General features: G+C 41.1%; 1 protein-coding gene across 1 annotated transcript; it reads left to right on the top strand.

Annotated features, from left to right (window-relative positions):
- The first annotated feature begins 8,203 nt into the window (after positions 1-8,203).
- Positions 8,204-10,211, top strand: adra2db (adrenergic, alpha-2D-, receptor b). Its single transcript, XM_027000143.2, has one exon. The coding sequence runs from the start codon at positions 8,629-8,631 to the stop codon at positions 9,874-9,876; it is 1,248 nt and encodes a 415-aa protein (XP_026855944.1). The 5' UTR covers positions 8,204-8,628; the 3' UTR covers positions 9,877-10,211.
- The last annotated feature ends 9,510 nt before the right edge of the window (positions 10,212-19,721 follow it).

Below are 19,721 nucleotides of genomic sequence, written 5' to 3'. Positions count from 1 at the left end.
TCTTGCACACTTTCACATCATAACCCACCGCCAAACCGTTAGCCTATAGCTTATTAAATGTAGTGTCAGGTGCCCCCTCCTTTTTGATAGCCTAAAGAAACTTATCCTTCCCTGTTTTTGATTAAATAATAATAATAATAATACAATTGCTTCCCCTTTTGGGCGGGGTGGCGAGTAGTATTCCTTTCTTTGTTGTCCATAACAATGAAAGTAGGAAGCTGTAACCAAAATATTCAGGACTGGTATCAAGTGAAATAACTTGTGTCAACACTGACTGATGTTGACGACACTTGCATATACTACTTAATCTGCCACTAGAGGTGGAGCATTCAGGTTGACGAAAGCATTCTAATGGAAGCATACACAGAATCATACACAAAATCATACACCGTGACATCAACTACACGATGTAAAATAACTAATCCACTTGAGTAGATGTTATTCATGAGATTAGAAACGTGAGGTTCACCTCATAGGAGCTTTTTAACGGTACCCTGTTAATCACTTTCAGTTTCTGACCACAACACCACTGCTGACCAAATATTATTTAGGCAGCAGGCCAGTCTCAACACAGCATTAACAATGACATAGTTGTGGGCATTGAGTTAGTACAGGTTTATCAGGCACAGTTTCTGGGCGTTTTACACACATTGTCACAGCTGGGATGAGGGTGGTCCTCCAAAATATTCAACAGTGGTCCTATGGTCCATAACTGCCCATTGATGAAGGGATAGTACATGAATAACACACATTGCGTGTGGCGAAACTCTACCTGTATGCCATCAACACGTTTGGCATAATAAGAGGGCTTTTTCTATTGGCTGGTGAGTATATTTGTGCCTACATTAAAGACTAATATTATTGTCATTCTTGCTTATTTGAATAAAGTAAGTTCTACACTGTGGAGCACTATTCCTCTACATATCTGGGGTTGCACCTCTCGATATATTCTAAAGACAGCTGAAAACTTTTCTCTTTCAGCTCACATTCCTTCGTGACCATTTAGTTACCTTCACACACACTTAATGTTAGCATGCTACTTAAATTTTATTGTGTGTATGTCTTGTTAATATTTCCCTATCTTGTTCTTCATATTCCTTATATGACGTTTTTTAGAATTCTGTTTTATTGTTTTCTTTTATTCTAAATTTGACTGTGGGTATCTTGAAAGCTTCTTATAAATAAAATTCTCTATAATAATAATTATCATCATCATCATCATCATCATCATCATCATCATTATTATTATTATTATTATTATTATTATTATTATTATTATACCAAAATAATATGCCTCCCTGTTAACTTTTGGTAAATGCACAATGCATTTAATTCACAGCAGAGGGCAGTATATATCTTTTTCACCTGGTTATATTTGCTTCTTGGCTGCCAGACTTCCACTTCCAAACGCACAGTACTTCAATATCAGATTCCCCAGTCATTTCACGCTTGGTGATTTGCACTGTCAAGACTTTTTTTTTGTCATGAATGAATGCAGAGAGTGTTGTACAAGCACATGGGTAGCTACATATCTCCAGCAGCACAACTATGCTCTGTATCATAGGTAATAAGTGCTAGGAAGAACTGGCATACCATAGTCCGTGTTGGCCTTGAGAGTGAAGTAAAATTCCCCACAGGTACCTGCCCAGACTAAAATGTTTAAGTCTCCCAGATAACTGGAAGGGTTTATGTGGCTTGTCCAGAGTACAGAAATGTAATATAAGAAATCATGTGCATCTCTTACAGTTTTTATTCAACATTCTAATAGTATAACTGTCTATGCATATTCATGAGCTTCAAGACAGTGAAGATTGGGGGCTAGACAGGGGCCAGTTAGAATGCCCCATTAAAATCTGATTAAATATTAATGTAAGAAGATTAATGTAATCTAATGGCTGACGTTTAATGTTACATGTTGGCAAGGATTGAAGCCTCTTTGATGGTCAGTAAGCGAGCTGTCAGCCATGTGTCTAGCAGAAGGAGCCTTCATATGACTGACAGTGCTGCTTATTGTAGCTTTAATTAAAAAGGTGTGTTAGTGGTCCAAAACGCCACTGGAGAACTGAGGTTTAATTATGCCCATGGCAGCTGCTATTAATGTTTATTGTGTAGCTCTCACTGGGAAAAACATCTTGAAATGAGAACTATTAGACTAGCCTCGTGAATATACAATGTAGAGGGATGTGATTGATCTCGTCAGTGTAATGTAATGCTTACTTCAGTGTGTTGACATAAATATATAATGTGTAGTTCGTGTTTTGCTTCCATAATGTCAGGACAAACAATTTACAGTTTCATTCTTAACATGAATAGAAAAAAGTGGTCCTTTGTTGCAAGTTTTAATGTCCTTAATAGCTGATTGCAACTATATCCTATTGCATATCATTATAAAACCATTGTAACCAGTCTCTCTGTGAAAAAGGAACTATTGCCAAAAATGATGGATTCATGCTAAAATGAACAAGCAGGCTTATGATGATATATGAACTACATTTTCTTTCTTCTGTTATTGCGTGAATCCACTTGCTAGGCAGCACTGCCTGACATACCTCTGATGGTGTCAGTGGGGCAGTTTCCTTACACTCTCTCTTACTACAGCACCTGGAGCTTCATAAACATTCATATACATATAAAACCACCTCGACCATGGTAATCTCAAGACAATTTAAACCATCTGAGATATATCATCTTATAACCTCACACTGAAATAGCTATACTGCTGATCTGATTTTCAGTAAACAGTGCTTTAGTGGAGATGCTAAAGTGCTTTAGTAGAGCTTTAGTGCAGATGCTAAAATTGTTACAGGATAATCCACAAGGCATGGCATCCCCCCCCGGCTTAACACTGTTTCATCCCCGACACAATCTCACACCAGCTAACATACTGTAATTTTAAACAGAATAGAGTCTTTTTTTTTTGGGGGGGGGAACATCAGAAAGGCCGAACTGATGTGTGAATTGGAGGTGAAGCTGGGCCCATGTCAACAAAGGCCAGAAAACATGAACTTTGATGATGTCGTCCTTCAAGGTTGTAAACACAGCAGGTACCACGTTCGCAACTTTAGATTTAGAACTTGTTGAAGGTGAACATTTTGTTACTTCTTCAGCGTACTGATAAATCCCTATATGGCACCCACACCATATCTCGTTCTTCAGCATTCCCCCATTTAACCTGCACATCTATTAACATTCCACAGAAGCGCGCCTGCTGTTTTCCTGCCTTATCTGAGCGCCTCGTGGCTGCAGAGCTCAAGAAGCCATCGCGCTCCTCATCGGCGGGTTCGCCGCCTCCGCTGACTGTGCAGATGCATGCCACTGAGCCCTCCGAAAGGGACAGGTCCTCGCTTTGAGCCGTGAAAAGCATTTCATCGGTTTCACCGGGAGGAAGCCTCGCCAGACTTGGGCACAGTAAATGTATGCCTGAATATCTTCCAAGTCTCGCTATCGTTAGCACGTTGAGCTATTAATTGCGTAAGTAACGTGTAACTCATTCACTACATAATTACCTCCACACAGCGAGGAAGACTAAGAGTGGACATGCCATCGCTCGCATCCCCAAAATTACTAATGATTGAAGGTCACGGGAAGTGGAGGAAGCTGTAGCCAAAGATGAAGGGAGCTGTGAATGGTATGTCGTGCGCATGCCAGCCCATCCTGGTGACGGGGTGATTAATGATAGGTTCGGCTCATCCACATGCTCTGAATCGCGGTGCCACTCAGCCATAACACGTCTTGTGCCTTTCTTGAGTCGCATTCATGGGATCTCTATATTTGCCCCGCCAACAGTTGATGCAGATGAATGGAAGCTACGTGGGCTCAGCGGTGACCAGTCAAAAGGGAACATAAATTTAATCTCTTGTTATGAGGGTAGTTCCATTTGCCCTCAGTGCTTTTGGAATGTGTACAAAGCCGTTTGAAAAATCAAGAAAAAAAAAAAAATTCAGGACGGAATTTCTGATGCCCATAATTCAATTAACATCCATTTCTGAAACCCATTTCTGTGCGTAAGATGGTTGGGTTTCTATACATCTCAGAGGTAAATTGTTGGACATATCAGAGGACACATTCACCTTCTAGTTGATCTTGTGTTGAGAAAATAATATGTCTGACCTTTTTGGACTAAATGTCACCAAAATCAATATGCACCCTATGCAACTATTTACCTCCAACTGTTGTAGTTGCAGCTTCATTGCAAAACTGCCCCCATCCCACATCCACCTCTGCGGTTCCAGTGGACCACTCTGCTCCCTGCCTGCATATCTGGCCTGGGGGATGAGGGAAAATCTCTGTACTATCCTCTCTGGCACCATGATTGTTGCAGCAGTGAATCTGAGTTAGAAGTGAGCAGCAGTCCTTTATGCTGAAGGATCTCACCCCACCCCTCACCTGGACCCATAAGCCACCAGAACCCATGTTTTGGTATTAAGAATGATGTTCACAATGATGTTCTTTCCTCTCTTTCTTTCTTTCTTTCTTTCTCTCTCTCTCTCTCTCTCTCTCTCTCTCTCTCTCTCTCTCTCTCTCTCTCTCATTGTGTCTCCATGTACAATATTCATTTACTCCTCCACATTCTCATTTCCACTTGCAGTTCTCTGGCAATGAGAGGTAATCTGTAATGTTTACCTCTCTTCATAATAACAAGAGTGGATAAGTATGCCCATAAGTTATTTTGGTAGTATACAGTCTACCTTACTGCTCATTGATTTTTTACTTCAGAGGGAATATAGCCAGGACACAAGAGGTGTATACTAAACTGAATAGTAAATGATTTGAAAATCATTTCATATGGAAGGATAATCATCATATCAAACAACAATCCTGTCTGTGTCCAGTTGTCTGGGCTTGTAACGACACTATTTTCATATGCGGAGTCATGGTCATTCCTGAAACCTGTTACTCTGCCACTCAGTTGCCAGTCTAAAAACAAGCTTCTGCAGTGAGCACCTGTAACGCGTGGTGGCCCGAGTGCCGCAGGGCGAGGGGCAGGACGTACAGACTCCAACGTCTGGGACGTACATTTATTAACATTTAGCATATAACACTATCGGCACTCACAAGAATCACACACAATAAATACAAATGAGAAACGATCAACATTAAATACGAACGATAAACACGTATACATGTAACAAGAAGGAACATAACGTTTAACATCACCGTTGAACATTTACACACCACATTGACACGTTACGGTAACAATGACCAATGACGCTGCATTCCCTGACATGGGTTTACATACACACAGACAAACGACGTGCAGGTGTGTGCAGGCGTGGCCACAAACAAAGGTCCTCCTACTGCACATGGCTGGCCAAAACACGTGCCTGGCGGGAGGCGAGCGTTCCGTGACAGTACCCTGTTTTTCACATGGGTTTATACTCAGTCTTAGAATTCAGGCCTCTCACTGATGTAACTTGTCCTCCTCTAGCAAATCTCCATGAGAAACAAGTACGAGGAGAAAGGTGAACGTGCATTCGGACAGTATGAACGGTGGCCATTCTAGTCTGTAGGGGCACTATGTAAAAAATAAAAAAGGCGCCCCTTAGAGAATTCAGGTCTCATACTGTCATTGCAAACTTTGCACAGTGCCACTGCTGTAGTTGAAAGTTTCTGGCAACCCCCTGTTTATATTTTCCACTCATGACACACATCCCCATTACCTGTTATCTTCATTATGAGAGCAGATAACACCAAAGCACATAACCAAGGACACTGACCCTACTCCCTTAAAGTGGGAGTCTTACTCTACAAATAGGACAATAACATTCAAGCTGTCTCCCAGCGTATCCCCTTTATGGATATTAATGGGGACTACAGCATTCATCTCGGACTTATGTGAACCTGCTAATGAAGACAGCGTACTGCCTGGATCAATGATTATGCTTAGCAAGAGGATTTTATCTTCTAAGTGTTTTTGAACTTTTTTTTTTTGACTCGCTTTGATATATTAGAAGAAGTAGAGGAAATCAAAAGCAAAAATCAATAGTGCAGAATGGTGAATTAGCTCACTACTTAGAAGACTACCTCCATTTTACTTAGGGTGGGTGGTATGATTCTAAGACCCCATTACTCCTGGAAATTCAAGCACTTATTACAAATACTAGATCTATTTTCTCTCTAACCTTGGAACATTGTATAAACTTGCCCACATGTGAGTGAGTGAGTGAGTGAGTGAGTGAGTGAGTGAGTGAGTGAGTGAGTGTGTGAATGAATGAATTGGTGAGTGAGTGAGAGTGTATTTGCATACACTTTGACTATGTATTACTCCCAATAAAGAGTGAAAAAACAATTCCCCTCAAACAAATATCCACATCCAACAGGATGCTAAAACCCTCCCAGAACACACAACACAACGTTACCTCAACATGTCATGTGCAGTAGAAGCCAGAACTGTGACAGATTTCCTCTTGTTGGGTACCCATACACACTTTGCAGCCTTACAGAGCGCAGACGTATCTAACATCTGTGGTGTTTTGTGATGTGAATGACTGAAATTATAGGGCAGCACTGTAGAGGAGGAAAGAGGAAACCTTCAGCTATAAATTCCAAAGCTCAAATTTAAATGCGCCAGCTAGTGCTCCTGAGCCAGTGATTTTGACCCAGAGAGTCCAGGGAGGCCAAGTCTGAGTACCTGTAGCCAACCATGCAGAGAGCGAGCACGTGCGTGGCCAGACACCTCAGTGTTAATGATGGAGGCTAACCACATGATCTGCTGAATGCAGCAGTGTAGGCTAATGCCCTGACCTCGTCTCACCCCCATCTGCCCCTTCCGCCCCCCACCAATACCAGCTTCCACCTCCCTGTCAGGCCCCTGAGCACACAAACACATGCATGAGCGCCGATACGAGCAGATTTGAAATCGTTTGCTCTTTGAGCAGGCATTCAAAATACAGAAACCCTCAAAGCCAGAGTTACATAAGCTCAATTGTATAGATTTTCATTTGCGTTAGAAATAATAAAGACATTTTGTTTGTTACATAATATGTATGTATAACTCAAGAGTGATTTAAATTGATATTAATTCCTTCAGAAGGTGATCTTAAAGATTGTAATAAGTATGCATAGAGCAGAGTGGACAGTAACACCACGTACATGATGATCCTGTCACAAGCCATGACCAAAAAGAGGTTTTTAAATTTTTTAAAAGTCATTTTTAATAATAATAGCATAATAATAGCCTTATTATATGCTATTGTATAGAATAGGAAGTACTAGTCAATTCAAATGTACTGTTCCGTCCCCATTACATTACTATTCATTACTAAATACTTTTGGATTACAGTAAGGTAGAATTTTTACACCAGAATTGACTGGGGTCATTAAATTAGGGGCATCGGTCTACATTCCTGGAAGGTCACAGCATTACAGGGCTCATTATTTTACTCTCTGTTACCTAATCGGGTAATCAGGTTGCCTAAAAAGTTTTTAATAATTAGCTAATGATCCCAGTGTGTAAGGGCAACGCTTCACTAAAAGCTGCACTACTGTTGGCCTCCGGGGATGCAGGTTAACACAGATGCATTAGCTCTGCCTTTAACCATCTCCCTAACATTTTGCCCTGGACAATTTTAGTATGCTACTACTCAAATGCAATAGGGCTTAATCAACACACGACGCATAACAGTAGCGATACGTTAATTGTAATATACAGTACACATCCATTAGTCAAGTTTACCTACCTGTATTGGTTTGGGCCCGTTTAGCAACTAGACCACTGGGAATCTGTTTCCATGGGGACCAGAATAGGGCACCGGGCACTGAGTGCGTCCGCGTCAGGTAAGTGTGACTTTTTCCAGCTGAAAGTGCCATTTGGAATGAGTTATTGGTTAAACGTCCTCGGAAAGGAATTATTATATAAGCAAAGGTCAACACGTCTGTGAAATATTAGCAACAGCATAATTTATGCGAAAACGTTCTGTTTTCCTAACTCAGCAGTTCAGCTCGTTGCCCTGCATATCATGGCATATCTGAAGCATTAGCCCACCAATTAGAAATTGGTGTCGCAGATTTGCAGTTTTCTTTTGAAGGAAAAAATTCTTTTTGTTGTATACTTTGAAAATGATTTAAAGTGTACAAATAAGAACCACACCCCTCCTCACTTTACTCTCTCTCTCCTCTCTCTCGCTCCCCCCCCCCCCCCCCCCCCCCACACACACACACGCACACACAAAGCGCATAACTTAAGATGACATACCAGCTTCCACACTCCCACATTCGTTAAATGAAACGGGAAGCCCTGCGCAATCGACCAGGAAAAGTAGCACCCATTCTCGCCAGCCGGCGTTTATTCGCTCGGATACTGTCAAAGCTGGAAGAATGGCGTGCTTTCCCGGGTACTAGCACTAGTTACTTATAAACAGTCCTCGGTTAAAATGACTGAGCATTTCTGGATATACTGCCCTGTCAAGTGTGCAAACTACGACGCAGAAGATGGAAAATATTCCAAAAATTCGACGGACATCATTGGTCAAAATATTTTCTTACATCCCCGAAGTGGTTACTTGGAATAACACATATGACTAAACGAACTTTGGTTAAATAATGCAAACGTGGAATGTTCTGTTTGAGCACGGCAGCTTTGATGATAGTCCCCAAAGAAATGGGTGACTTCAAACAAATGTATCCAGGATGGAATTAGCGGACCCGAGTTCTCCAGCGCAAAACTCCTCCGTGGATACTAATGACACGAGCGCACCGAGACCCCCACCACATTCCCAGTGCGCAGCTGTGCTGATCATTCTTCTGGTCAGCGTTATCATTTTGGTGACAATTGTCGGGAACGTGTTAGTTGTGGTGGCGGTGTTCACCAGTCGTGCGCTCCGTGCGCCCCAGAACCTCTTCTTAGTTTCTTTGGCGTCCGCGGACATTTTGGTCGCCACTTTGGTCATTCCATTCTCGCTCGCCAACGAGGTGATGGGCTACTGGTACTTTGGAAGCACCTGGTGCGCATTTTACCTCGCGTTGGACGTTCTGTTCTGTACCTCATCGATAGTGCACCTATGCGCCATAAGTCTGGACAGATACTGGTCCGTAACCAAAGCAGTGAGTTACAACTTAAAGAGGACGCCGCAGAGAATAAAGTGCATGATCGCCGTTGTCTGGGTCATATCTGCCATTATATCTTTCCCACCGCTTCTCATGACCAAACACGACGAGCTAGAGTGCTTGCTCAACAACGAGACCTGGTACATTCTCTCGTCGTGTATGGTTTCATTTTTCGCACCCGGTTTGATCATGATTTTGGTTTACTGTAAAATTTATAGAGTGGCCAAGCAGCGCGCAGCGACTGTGTTCGTAGCTAAAAACAGCATGGAGCGACAGCCCTCGCAGTCGGAGACATGCTTCGTGCGTAAGGGCAAGTCTGAGATGACCAGTCCGAGTAGCCACAGCTCTGCAGACCAGCGCAAAGGCGAGCTGGATGACATAGACTTGGAGGAGAGCTGCGTCTCGAATAACAACCAGAAGAACCCCCGCTTTACCAAGGTCAGGAAAGTGGAGGGTGCGAGCGCAAGTCCAGAGCCAAACGGTGGTCTGTCGTGGGCATCCAACCGTACCTCGGAAATGTTTCAGGAGCGGAGAGCCAGGCAGCTCTCTTTGTCAAAAATCAAACTTGCGCAGATGCGCGAGAAACGTTTCACCTTCGTGTTGGCCGTGGTTATGGGAGTCTTTGTGCTGTGCTGGTTTCCCTTTTTCTTCACATACAGTCTCCATGCCATATGCAGGGAAAGTTGCACGATACCAGATACTCTTTTCAATCTCTTTTTTTGGATTGGCTACTGCAATAGCTCAGTTAACCCTATTATTTACACAATTTTTAACAGAGACTTTCGGAAAGCGTTCAAAAAGATAATGTGTCACAATCCGTCAAGCATCTGAATGTAGCTCATGTTAAAGCGTAGTTTGTTCTGGACGCACACAGGTGTATTCTGTTTACATGGTCTTCCCCTTTTTGTTAAAAGAAGGAAAGTGAAAGAAAGATTGTGCATTGCGCGTGCTCATGTGTGCTCATGTGTAAATATTACATTCGCAGTTAGAGCCCAAAATGTTCCCTCTGGAAAGAAATGTATTGCTTTTAGATGCGTTTTCATCAATATACAACACAGTACTGCATCGTTAAGGGACACTTGAATTGAAAATTGAAGGAGAAACTGGTGGCTCCTCTGATCAGCTGAATACCTTTAGGAAATTAGAAATTATTCAAGCTATCATATGTTTAAATTGATATGGCTTTAAAAACTTTATATATATATATATATATATATATATATATATATATATATATATATATATATATATATATATATAAAACTTTATATATATATATATATATATATATATATATATATATATATATATATATATATAAAGTTGTTTTTGTTTTTGTTTTCCCAAAAGAAGGAACAATCAGTGACACAAACAAAAACAACAGCATTTATATACACACTTAAATTCTACATTTATGCAGTCAACAGTATTGTCAGTAAACAATAATGACTCAATACCTTGTTTATTTAACAACCTATAGACTAAATTTAATTGAGGGTGGAAAACAAGCATCTAAACATGTAAAGTTTGAGTATTGGTGAAAATATATCATCTTTTAATTGTTTAGGTTAAAAAAAATCCGTGGCTACAAATCACCAAGGCTTTAATGGATTATGCACAGCAGTGCAAGAGAAAAACAATGGGATTTGAATCAAAATGGCAGCAAGCCTCAGGAGGAACAGGCAAAGGAACATTTTCAATTAATTTTGTTGAGCTGGGTTATGTTGGCTAGTTGGCTATTGCTCATTAAAAGCACAAGTACACACAAACGCATGCACGCATGCACGCACGCATGCGCACACATGCACACACGCACACACATGCACATGCACTTTTATAAATCATTGAAATAAGTCTACTTTTTGTGTGTGTGTGTGTCTTGATCACTTCTTTGTTGTATAATGCTGACAGGAAATCATAACCTCCTAGACTCCTAGGCTTGCATGACACATTTGTGGGAAAAGGTGAAATGTCACAATGTCATTAATCATCAATAGTATTCAGCTGTCATGTATATCGATACATTTCCAAACACAAACGTTTACCATCGTGTTGACCATGCACATGAAGGTCTAAGCTGACTTTTGACTTTTTGACTTTTTGAAGCAATGCATTAGGTGTTAATATTTATTGCTGTTGTGCAAAACCGAAATAATTAAGGACCCTACCATTAAGCCTATACTAGTGGCATATGTGAGGTTTAAATGTAATTTTCTATGTGATATGGTTTGATTTTATATGTAAATCCTACTTTGACTCAAACGTACATGACAGTGTCAAGTTGTATATGTTGCATATAAGCTGTGAACAGTACACCAACATTCACCCTCCCCTTAACAGTAACCTTATATGAGTCACCTTATATGAAATGTCATTGCTTCAGTCTCACCATAAAAACTTCTTTTCACAAATTTTACAAAGCCTTACCATGACAGATGTAATACAAATCCTGTTAAAAACTAGGGACCAAATTAAAAGTATGTTTAGCAAGAAGCGAGCATTGTAGGTACCAGGGACCAGCCCATTTCATCTGTACAGTTAGCCCCTGGGGAGAAAGTGTATTAAATGAATTATCTCATTTTATTCTTGTAATTTCTGATCTGAAGAATAAATTAATTTCTGTGGTGAACATTCATTTTTGGTTCATATCATCTTTTTTACACTGGTAGAAAAATGTTGCTCATGAAATTAATTAATCTGTTATATGAAATTCCTGTCATATGTCATATTTTTTAATGAATACATCTGCCCCTGTAAGGAGTGACAGGCATGACACAAAGTAATAGCAAACACAATCACACCGTCCTCTGTGAAATCTCTGTCTCTGAAATCGGCTTTTCAGACTGGCAGTGTCACCTCCGCCCGGCTCGGGCTCACTTCAAAGAGAAAGAGACTATGAGAAGTCTCAGCCCACGTGCACCACATGTGCCGCATTTGAGGTGTACATCCTCTGCCAAAGTCCCCCCTTCTATAGCAGAAACGTTTTTGAGAAACGGCCCTGTAAAATCGCAGACTTCGCTCCACTGCCAGCAGATCTTGCTTTTAGCCTGCGAGATAAGAAGCGCGAAAGTGGCGCTGCATCCCTGGGACCCGTGCATGCCGATCAAAGCCTTCCCTGAAAACAAAGGGCGCGTCTCCGCCGAGTCTGGCTTTGAACGCTCCTTTCTGTCACACTCCCCCGTAAATGGTTCCAAGGCAGGGAACGGTGCGGTTGTCGGCGACTTGGGCCGCTCCAGCCCGGGCCCCTATAAAGCCCAGGAGGAGAGAGAGAGTTGGAATGGTTGGAGGCAGCAGCTCGCGCAGAGAGCGTGATGCATGCTGGCCAAAGTGGGGAAGGGATCGCATGAGAGTGCACACCCTGCGCTTTTCCAGGGAGAGGTGAAAGGTAGTTGGAGCATGGGAGGTCAGGGTGTGCTGCTGCAGCAATACAGACTAATCTGATGATGGGTTGGATTGCCTGGTGCACCACAGACAGTGAATGAGGGGGATCTGAACTATGATGCGGTAGTATATGATAATGGACAAGGCTTCCGTAAATGCCTTGATGGCTAGGCAATGCTGTTACATCTAAGATCGTGGCAGTTGTGTAAATTGGTTGGGAAATGAACCCTTTTATCAATTGATATAAAGCACTTTCAAATCTGAGCTGATGCTTTATATGCAATGCATTACTTTGCTTCTATTGATGCTGATCTTGGTTTTGCAGGGTGAAAACACCTCTGAGAAAGGCTTGGCATTAGGGTCCAAAGTCCCTCATTTTCCAGGCGTTCAATAAATAATAGCACACAATAGCCATTCAAATTCCTTTAAAGTCTGCTTTTAAGTAGCAATTGCTGCTGTAGCTGGTGACATCTTGTGATGATCCAGTATGAAAGAACACAGTGTTACCAGAGTCATGCTGACCAAACATTGTGGTATTTAACCAGCAGAATTGACCATGACTTAATTTAAATCAATGAAAGATAAAGCAAACCCACATGCTTGGACCATCTGAATGTGGAAGGAGGAAGAGAAAGCTCGCAGGTGAGGAGAGGGAGCCGCGTGAGACTCTGTCATCAGAAGGATAACTGAACACTTCTCTGCCGTGTTTTCAGTTTTCCCAGTTCAGAAGTGGTGCACTTTTATCACTGGCCATTCCATGGGCTCTCTCATTCACATCGTCTCATTCACATCTCTCATTCACTCATTCACATCGTTGAATCATCGTTGAAGCCAGAGATATATTGATCCTGTGTCTGCAATTGAACACCTGGTGTGTGTTTTTTAACCTAAATGCCACAGGTAGTTATTATATGCAGAGGATCTATGAGCCATAAGTGTTAAAAGGCATCCAAATGTCCATCAACTATCACCCAACCACCAATGTTCTAAGACAAAAAACAGTTGCAGCAAGTAAAATATATATATATATAATGTCAGAATTTAGCATAGCAAAGTATTTTCAGTAGCTGTGGGAGTTGAACATTTTTAATTCATTATGGCCTTTTCTCCTCAAATGAAACCTGGATTTTTTTTTTCTATCACTGTCATGTTTGTGCTTCTCCAGAAGACAAAGACAAAAAAAAAAATGAGGTAAAAAGGATTTTCATGTTCAAACAGAACAGAGACTGACACAAAGCTTCTACAATCCTTTTACCAGCACTGTAAACAGGGTACCTGCAAACAGTCAGCATTTTATGGTATATTGATAAATGTTATTGATCAGAATGTCATATAGAACAGTATTCAGAAATGTTTGAGAGAAACAGTGGGGGTTTTTTTCTCCACTTTTGGTACAAATTCATACTGAAATTCCCCAGTAAGCAGACATGGATATAATCTCCTGAATTTCAGTGCCTTTGGTTTTATTCCTTAATTGATGTAAAGTGTTCATAGGTTACACTCATAAAAGCACCAAGTGACACTATTTCAAGGTTGCTCATCCTGTTCCTGAATTTTTTTACATTCTGTCACTGACATTCTGTGAGAATCATCAAATAAATGGTCCTGCCCAACACTAAAGGGCTCTCTACCCACTTTCTCCAAAAAAGGGTGTGGCTTTTATGTGACATTATTGTATCTTGGTAACAATAACGAGGATGATAAAAAAATATTAGTGGCTGCAGGCCAAGCAGGGATCAGGCATTAGCTTCTGCCTTCATATAACAAACTAATAATAACAGAAAAATAACAGAATTTCTGTTATTACTGGCTACTCCAGTATAATTCAGGCAATGATGGCACAGTTTCTAAAATTCAGATCTGACTAAATTGGACTCAATAGCCTTTGCTATCACTGGCTGTGACAGGTGCCCAGATTCCTTGTTCCCTGTCTGCTAGGTCACTAGCAGGCATAATGTCTTCCTCAACCAGCACGGAGCTGTTCTGCGGTGCTGTATGGCTGAGATTCAAACAGATGTAGTAGTTGTCTAGTTCTTGGGAGAAAAAAAATGCTAGCTTTTACCCTTCTAGGATTGGTGGGACACTGGAAAATTGAGGAGAAATGGGGAAAAAACTAATACTATTTAATAATAATATTAGTATTTCATAACAATATCAGTAATGTCAATAGATATTCGCACTCTGAGGAACACTGATCAGATATTAAAAAGCCATTTAGATGGTACATGGTTTCTAATGTTAAAATGGATATATAACAAACTCTGTGACTCAGTCAGGAATCATTTACATACTCTTATTTTTACAAAGCAAACTATCTCCTTAGTTTTTGACTGTGTGTGTGTGTGTGTGTGTGTGTGTGTGTGTGTGTGTGTGTGTGTGTGTGTGTGTGTGTGTGTGTGTGTGTGTGTCTTTGTGCTGTATGCAGTTGTTACATCCTCCCCTGAGGTGAAGGGAAGATGCAACATGGTATGTGTGCAGAGACCAGGACATAGGGCATGGATCATTCTTTTAGCTGTTTGGTAAGAACAGCACATAATGTATGGGGAAGGTAAAAATGGACTATGGATGGTGCCAAATTAAGAAAAGAAATAAAACAAACTGACGACCCTATCTAACTGTCCAAGTCTACTGTATTCAAAGTACAGTGGGTAGCCAGCCCTTATCTAGACCTGCTAACATACCTGTATGTTCTTACCAGTCCACACCAGGCAGTGAATGAATAAGTGAGTGCCAACGGAAAAGCAGTCAAAAGAAGAAACAAACGACTAGGGCAAGATCTAACCCGACTAGGGCAAGATCTAAGATCTCAAAATCTTCCTAGTAATACTCATAACGATCTCAAAGCCTAGAATGTAGCTAAAACGCTGTGGGCCAACAGGTGGTAACCTAATAACATTGGCCTTGCCAGTAATACTCGTAACACTCTCGACACTATCACGACCAGAAGTGCTGAACAGGGTGCTTTAAAAGGCGGCAGTAACACTGTTTCCTGAAACCTGGATCATGGCTTAACACATGCTGCTGTACTCAGCAGACACCACAATGCGAGATGCGCATTCAAGTTCAGCACGTGAACACCATTTGAGCATCTAATCCCATCTTCAAGGCAATGCATCACCTGTTTATCGACCATTACCTTACTGTTTAAGCCCCTGCTGCTCAATATTGAAAAGTGCTTGGCTAAACTTGAATCTGCCTTTTGTGCTGCTATGTCAAAAATGTACCATTTCATGTTAAAGCACTTCTTTTAGCCTGTGAGGAAGCGTGATGTCACTAACATTGTACCTGTCCTTTTAACCCTCTAGAATGAAGGAAACAATTTAAACCGAATAAATTAACGCATTTCGTATACACATTAAAATAAAACCATCTATATATTCATACATGCTGCTTTACATATTTGTGGTTACTATAGAATGTAATTCTCTCTGACAGTGGAACTAATCAGAACTAATCATTAGTATGGCTGCAGGGATTCACCAATTATGTGTATGACTTTCATTATGGGGGCGGGGCTATAGCACCCTGACCCTTCTCTGAGGAAGGTGCTACATCATTATTCAAAGAGTTCATGTTAATTCACATATTTAATCTTCTGTCATAGTCACATCTCTAATCAGTGCTTTCTGGGCAAGGCGTCAGACGTTATGTAATCAGCGCAGCAGCTCTTGGGCAGTACACCAACCTAACCACTGTCAAATAACTGCTGAATCTTCTTTGTTGTCCTGCAACCAAGTTAAAACACAGTCTACCTCATCAGACTATTTATTCATGCAATATGTTTCCCAATCAGTTGGTAATGATAAGACATACATAGTACAGCATGCAGTAGTTACTTGAGAGCTTTACTGTTGTCTTCATCATTCTGCATTCCCTCAGACTTGAATGTATGTGAGTGTGTACACTGCCCTGAAACGGAAGTGTCTGTATCTCGGAGGAATGTTGCTGACTGGATGGTGCAGTTCCAGAGTGGATATCCAGCCCTGGTTTGAAGGAGCGAGACTGCTGCTTGCTCCCTACTTCCATGTCCTGTTCTCCTTTGAGCGCCTGCAGAAGCCTCATGAATAAACCAGACTCGAAAGTTTTCAGAGTCAGAACTGGCAAATCATCAGAGAGTACGGGTAGTGAAATAACTACTGTATTCTAGTAGCACTTTTTTTTTTGCTGTAAAACCCGAACAATGGGCATCTTTTTCCACTTATAATGGACAGTCAATGAACAGTACAGTAAATAACACAGACAATCAATGTCTCTCTGCTTCCACTTAGTAGAAAGCTTGAACCTCTGTTCTGAGTGCAGCAGATCCAAATATTAATTGTTAAATCATGAGGGCATGTCTGTTGAGAATGGTGTGTGTGTGTGTGTGTGTGTGTGTGTATGTGTGTGTGTGTGTGTGTGTGTTTGTGTGTATGTGTGTGTGTGTGTAAACTTGACCAGTTTGTACTACAATGTTGCATTCTGTACTGCAAGCTCTCATGCCACTGGAAAAAAGAAAAAAAAAAGTTTGTGCATGAATGTATTGCAGTCTTACGTTGTTGAATAAGTTGAATAAGTGGTTTTATAAATGGGGAAAAACTAAACATGACATTTAGACATTGGGAGATATAATTTCACAGTACTTATGGATTTAATTTTTGGTGAAAATGGCTACATTTCCAAGCACTATTGTCTTGCTCAATAAAGTAATAAAAGAAAGGACAGGAAATAAAGGCTGGGTGACATGACGTGTCTCTTGCTAGACTTTGGGTTTATCTTATTTACACTCAGAGCCCATGTGGACATTCTCAGGGGTTCTTTGTTATGAGATTACTGACTCCAACAAAGAGACAGGGAGAGAGAGGTGGGAGAGAGAGAAAGAGAGGGAGAGAGGAGGTAGAAGGAGAGAGAGAGAGAGAGAGAGAGAGAGAGAGAATACTTCTAAGCATCTGTGTTCACAACTATGAACCCTCAAAATCAGGTTTAGGATTTTACCACAAGAGGATAAGCACCGCAAGCTCATGCTTAATCAAAACAGTGACACATTAAATGTCAGCCAGATAACTCCTGCACTCTTTTTAAAATGAATTTCAAAGAATGTGCAGGCATTTTACATTTCAATGCATGTATGTGCTTAAAGGGCCACAGCTTAAATTTGTTCTACAATCCTGCATAAGTTTCTTCTTTTTCATACAGTTTAGTAATAAAAGCTGACCTTTTGGTTTCCAAAGACCTCTTTGTTCACTAGCATTGAAAGGCTTTTTTTAATATAACATTTTTAAGGTTAACGGTATTATGACCTGCATATTATTTTATGTAGTACTACAGTTATTAATATAACTATTGCTGCTAATTGCCCTCGTGGCACCAGGACATTATCTGGAATATTCATACTGTAAATAGCTATTTAATGTGTCACAACGTAAAGGGGTAAGGGCACAGTGAATTTCATTGTTTCTTATTCATTTTAGAGCACGCACTCCTGTAGAATACATCAGCTACTCCTACCTCCTGCATTTAGGTTATCATGTCTGCTGCACCTGTGCCATAGGCAGGAAGATGAAAAAGAGGTACTTTATTAATCCCCCTGGGGAAATTGAATCTCAGCATTTTACCCAACCATGGTAGTGAGTGCACGCACACACACACACACACACACACACACACACCAGAGGCTGTGAGCACACATACCCGGAGCAGTGGGCAGCTACCTAAGCAGCACAGTACCTGGCGAGCAGTTGTGGGTTGGGTGCCTTCTTCACGGGGGCTTCAGCCGTGAATATTGGGGAAGAGAAAATGCTGTTTCCCTCATTCCCACCATCCCCCAATTTTCCTGCAAGTCCAGGGGCTTGAACCATCAACCCTTCAGTCCCAAGGTGGACTCTCTAGTCCCTCAAGGCAAGGTTATTTAGACAGCACTTTTCCGACACAGTGGCTAGCAAAAGTGGTTCACATTAAGAGTTGTTACATAGATAAATAAAACTACGATTTAAATCAAATAAAATGTAAAGTGATCGTGTGACGCTGGTGGCACAGAGGGAGCATGAGGCGAAGGTGAAGTAAAGGAGTTTTTATTCTCCACCGTGAGGAAAAGCAGTAGATGCACCGTGAGGAAAAGCAGTAGATGCACCGTGAGGAAAAGCAGTAGATGCACCGTGAGGAAAAGCAGTAGATGCACCGTGAGGAAAAGCAGTAGATAGCTCGGTAGTCCGACAACGTGCAGCGCCGACGCAAGGAGACTTTGGGCTTAAATAAGGACACGGAAAATAAGGAACAGGTGAGAAGAATTAATAGGCTGGTGACCGAGACCGAGGCAGCTGCTGCGAGTGGGTATGCGCAGGAGTGGGCGTGAACCTCCTGCTGGATGGCTGATCTCCCTACCATGACCAATTGATTTAAATTGAACATATTTTAATGTTAGACATCTATATAAACTAGTTACTAAAAATTGAAATTCAAGAGTTCAAATCAACCATGTAAAGGGTTGAGATAAAATATTAAAATAAAGACAGAAATTAAGAATGAAAAGAAATAAAAGTGCAATGTAAAATTTAAATGTAAAAGTGCAGTGCTACAGGAGATAAGGGAACAGTGTATAAACGGAGCTGAAAGCTTGGACAAGAAAGTTTTTAGTTTCAATTTAAACATATCTAATGTCTAATGTCTCTTCTAATATTCTTGAACAACTGGTTCCATTTAGAAACAGCATAATAGCTAAACTCGGCCTCTCTGTGCTTAGTCTTTACCTTGGGCAGGACAAACTGACTAGTTCCTAATGATCTGGGAGTTCTACTTGGCTCATTATGCTGCAGCATATCAGACAGACACAAATCCTACAGCACTAACTGCTTTACATACCAGTAATAACACCTTAAAGTTATCTCTGGGTTTAAGAATAGGGATGACGTGTTCCCTTCTTTCGATTCTTTTGCTAACGACACATCACTAATAACTGTGTATATGAACAGGTTCTGGATCATGTTGACACACCATCACAAGGTGCACGTATGGTGACCAGTGGGCGATGCTAGGACGGAGCCAGAGGAACAGTTGGCAAACCTGGGAAGGCCAAACTTGGAGCAGAGCCTCCGTCCCAGGATCCTGTCTACTGACCAGAATGCAGGGAGATCGTTCCACTGACCAGAACATTAGAGACAAAAAAACCCAAAACAAAGCATGTATTATCATCTTTAGTGATTTCACTAACCATTTTACACTTGACAGGTTGTACAAAATGTAAAATCATTTTAAAATGTAACAATGAAGAATATAACAGAGTAAAAGTACATTTATGACTTCGCAAATATACTCGAGTAAGT

The sequence above is a fragment of the Electrophorus electricus genome, chromosome 6 (genome assembly GCF_013358815.1).
Source record: "Electrophorus electricus isolate fEleEle1 chromosome 6, fEleEle1.pri, whole genome shotgun sequence".
NCBI classification, from domain to species: domain Eukaryota; kingdom Metazoa; phylum Chordata; class Actinopteri; order Gymnotiformes; family Gymnotidae; genus Electrophorus; species Electrophorus electricus.
The sequence above is the reverse complement of the archived record's forward strand: the minus strand, read 5'-3'. Positions and strand labels throughout refer to the sequence as shown.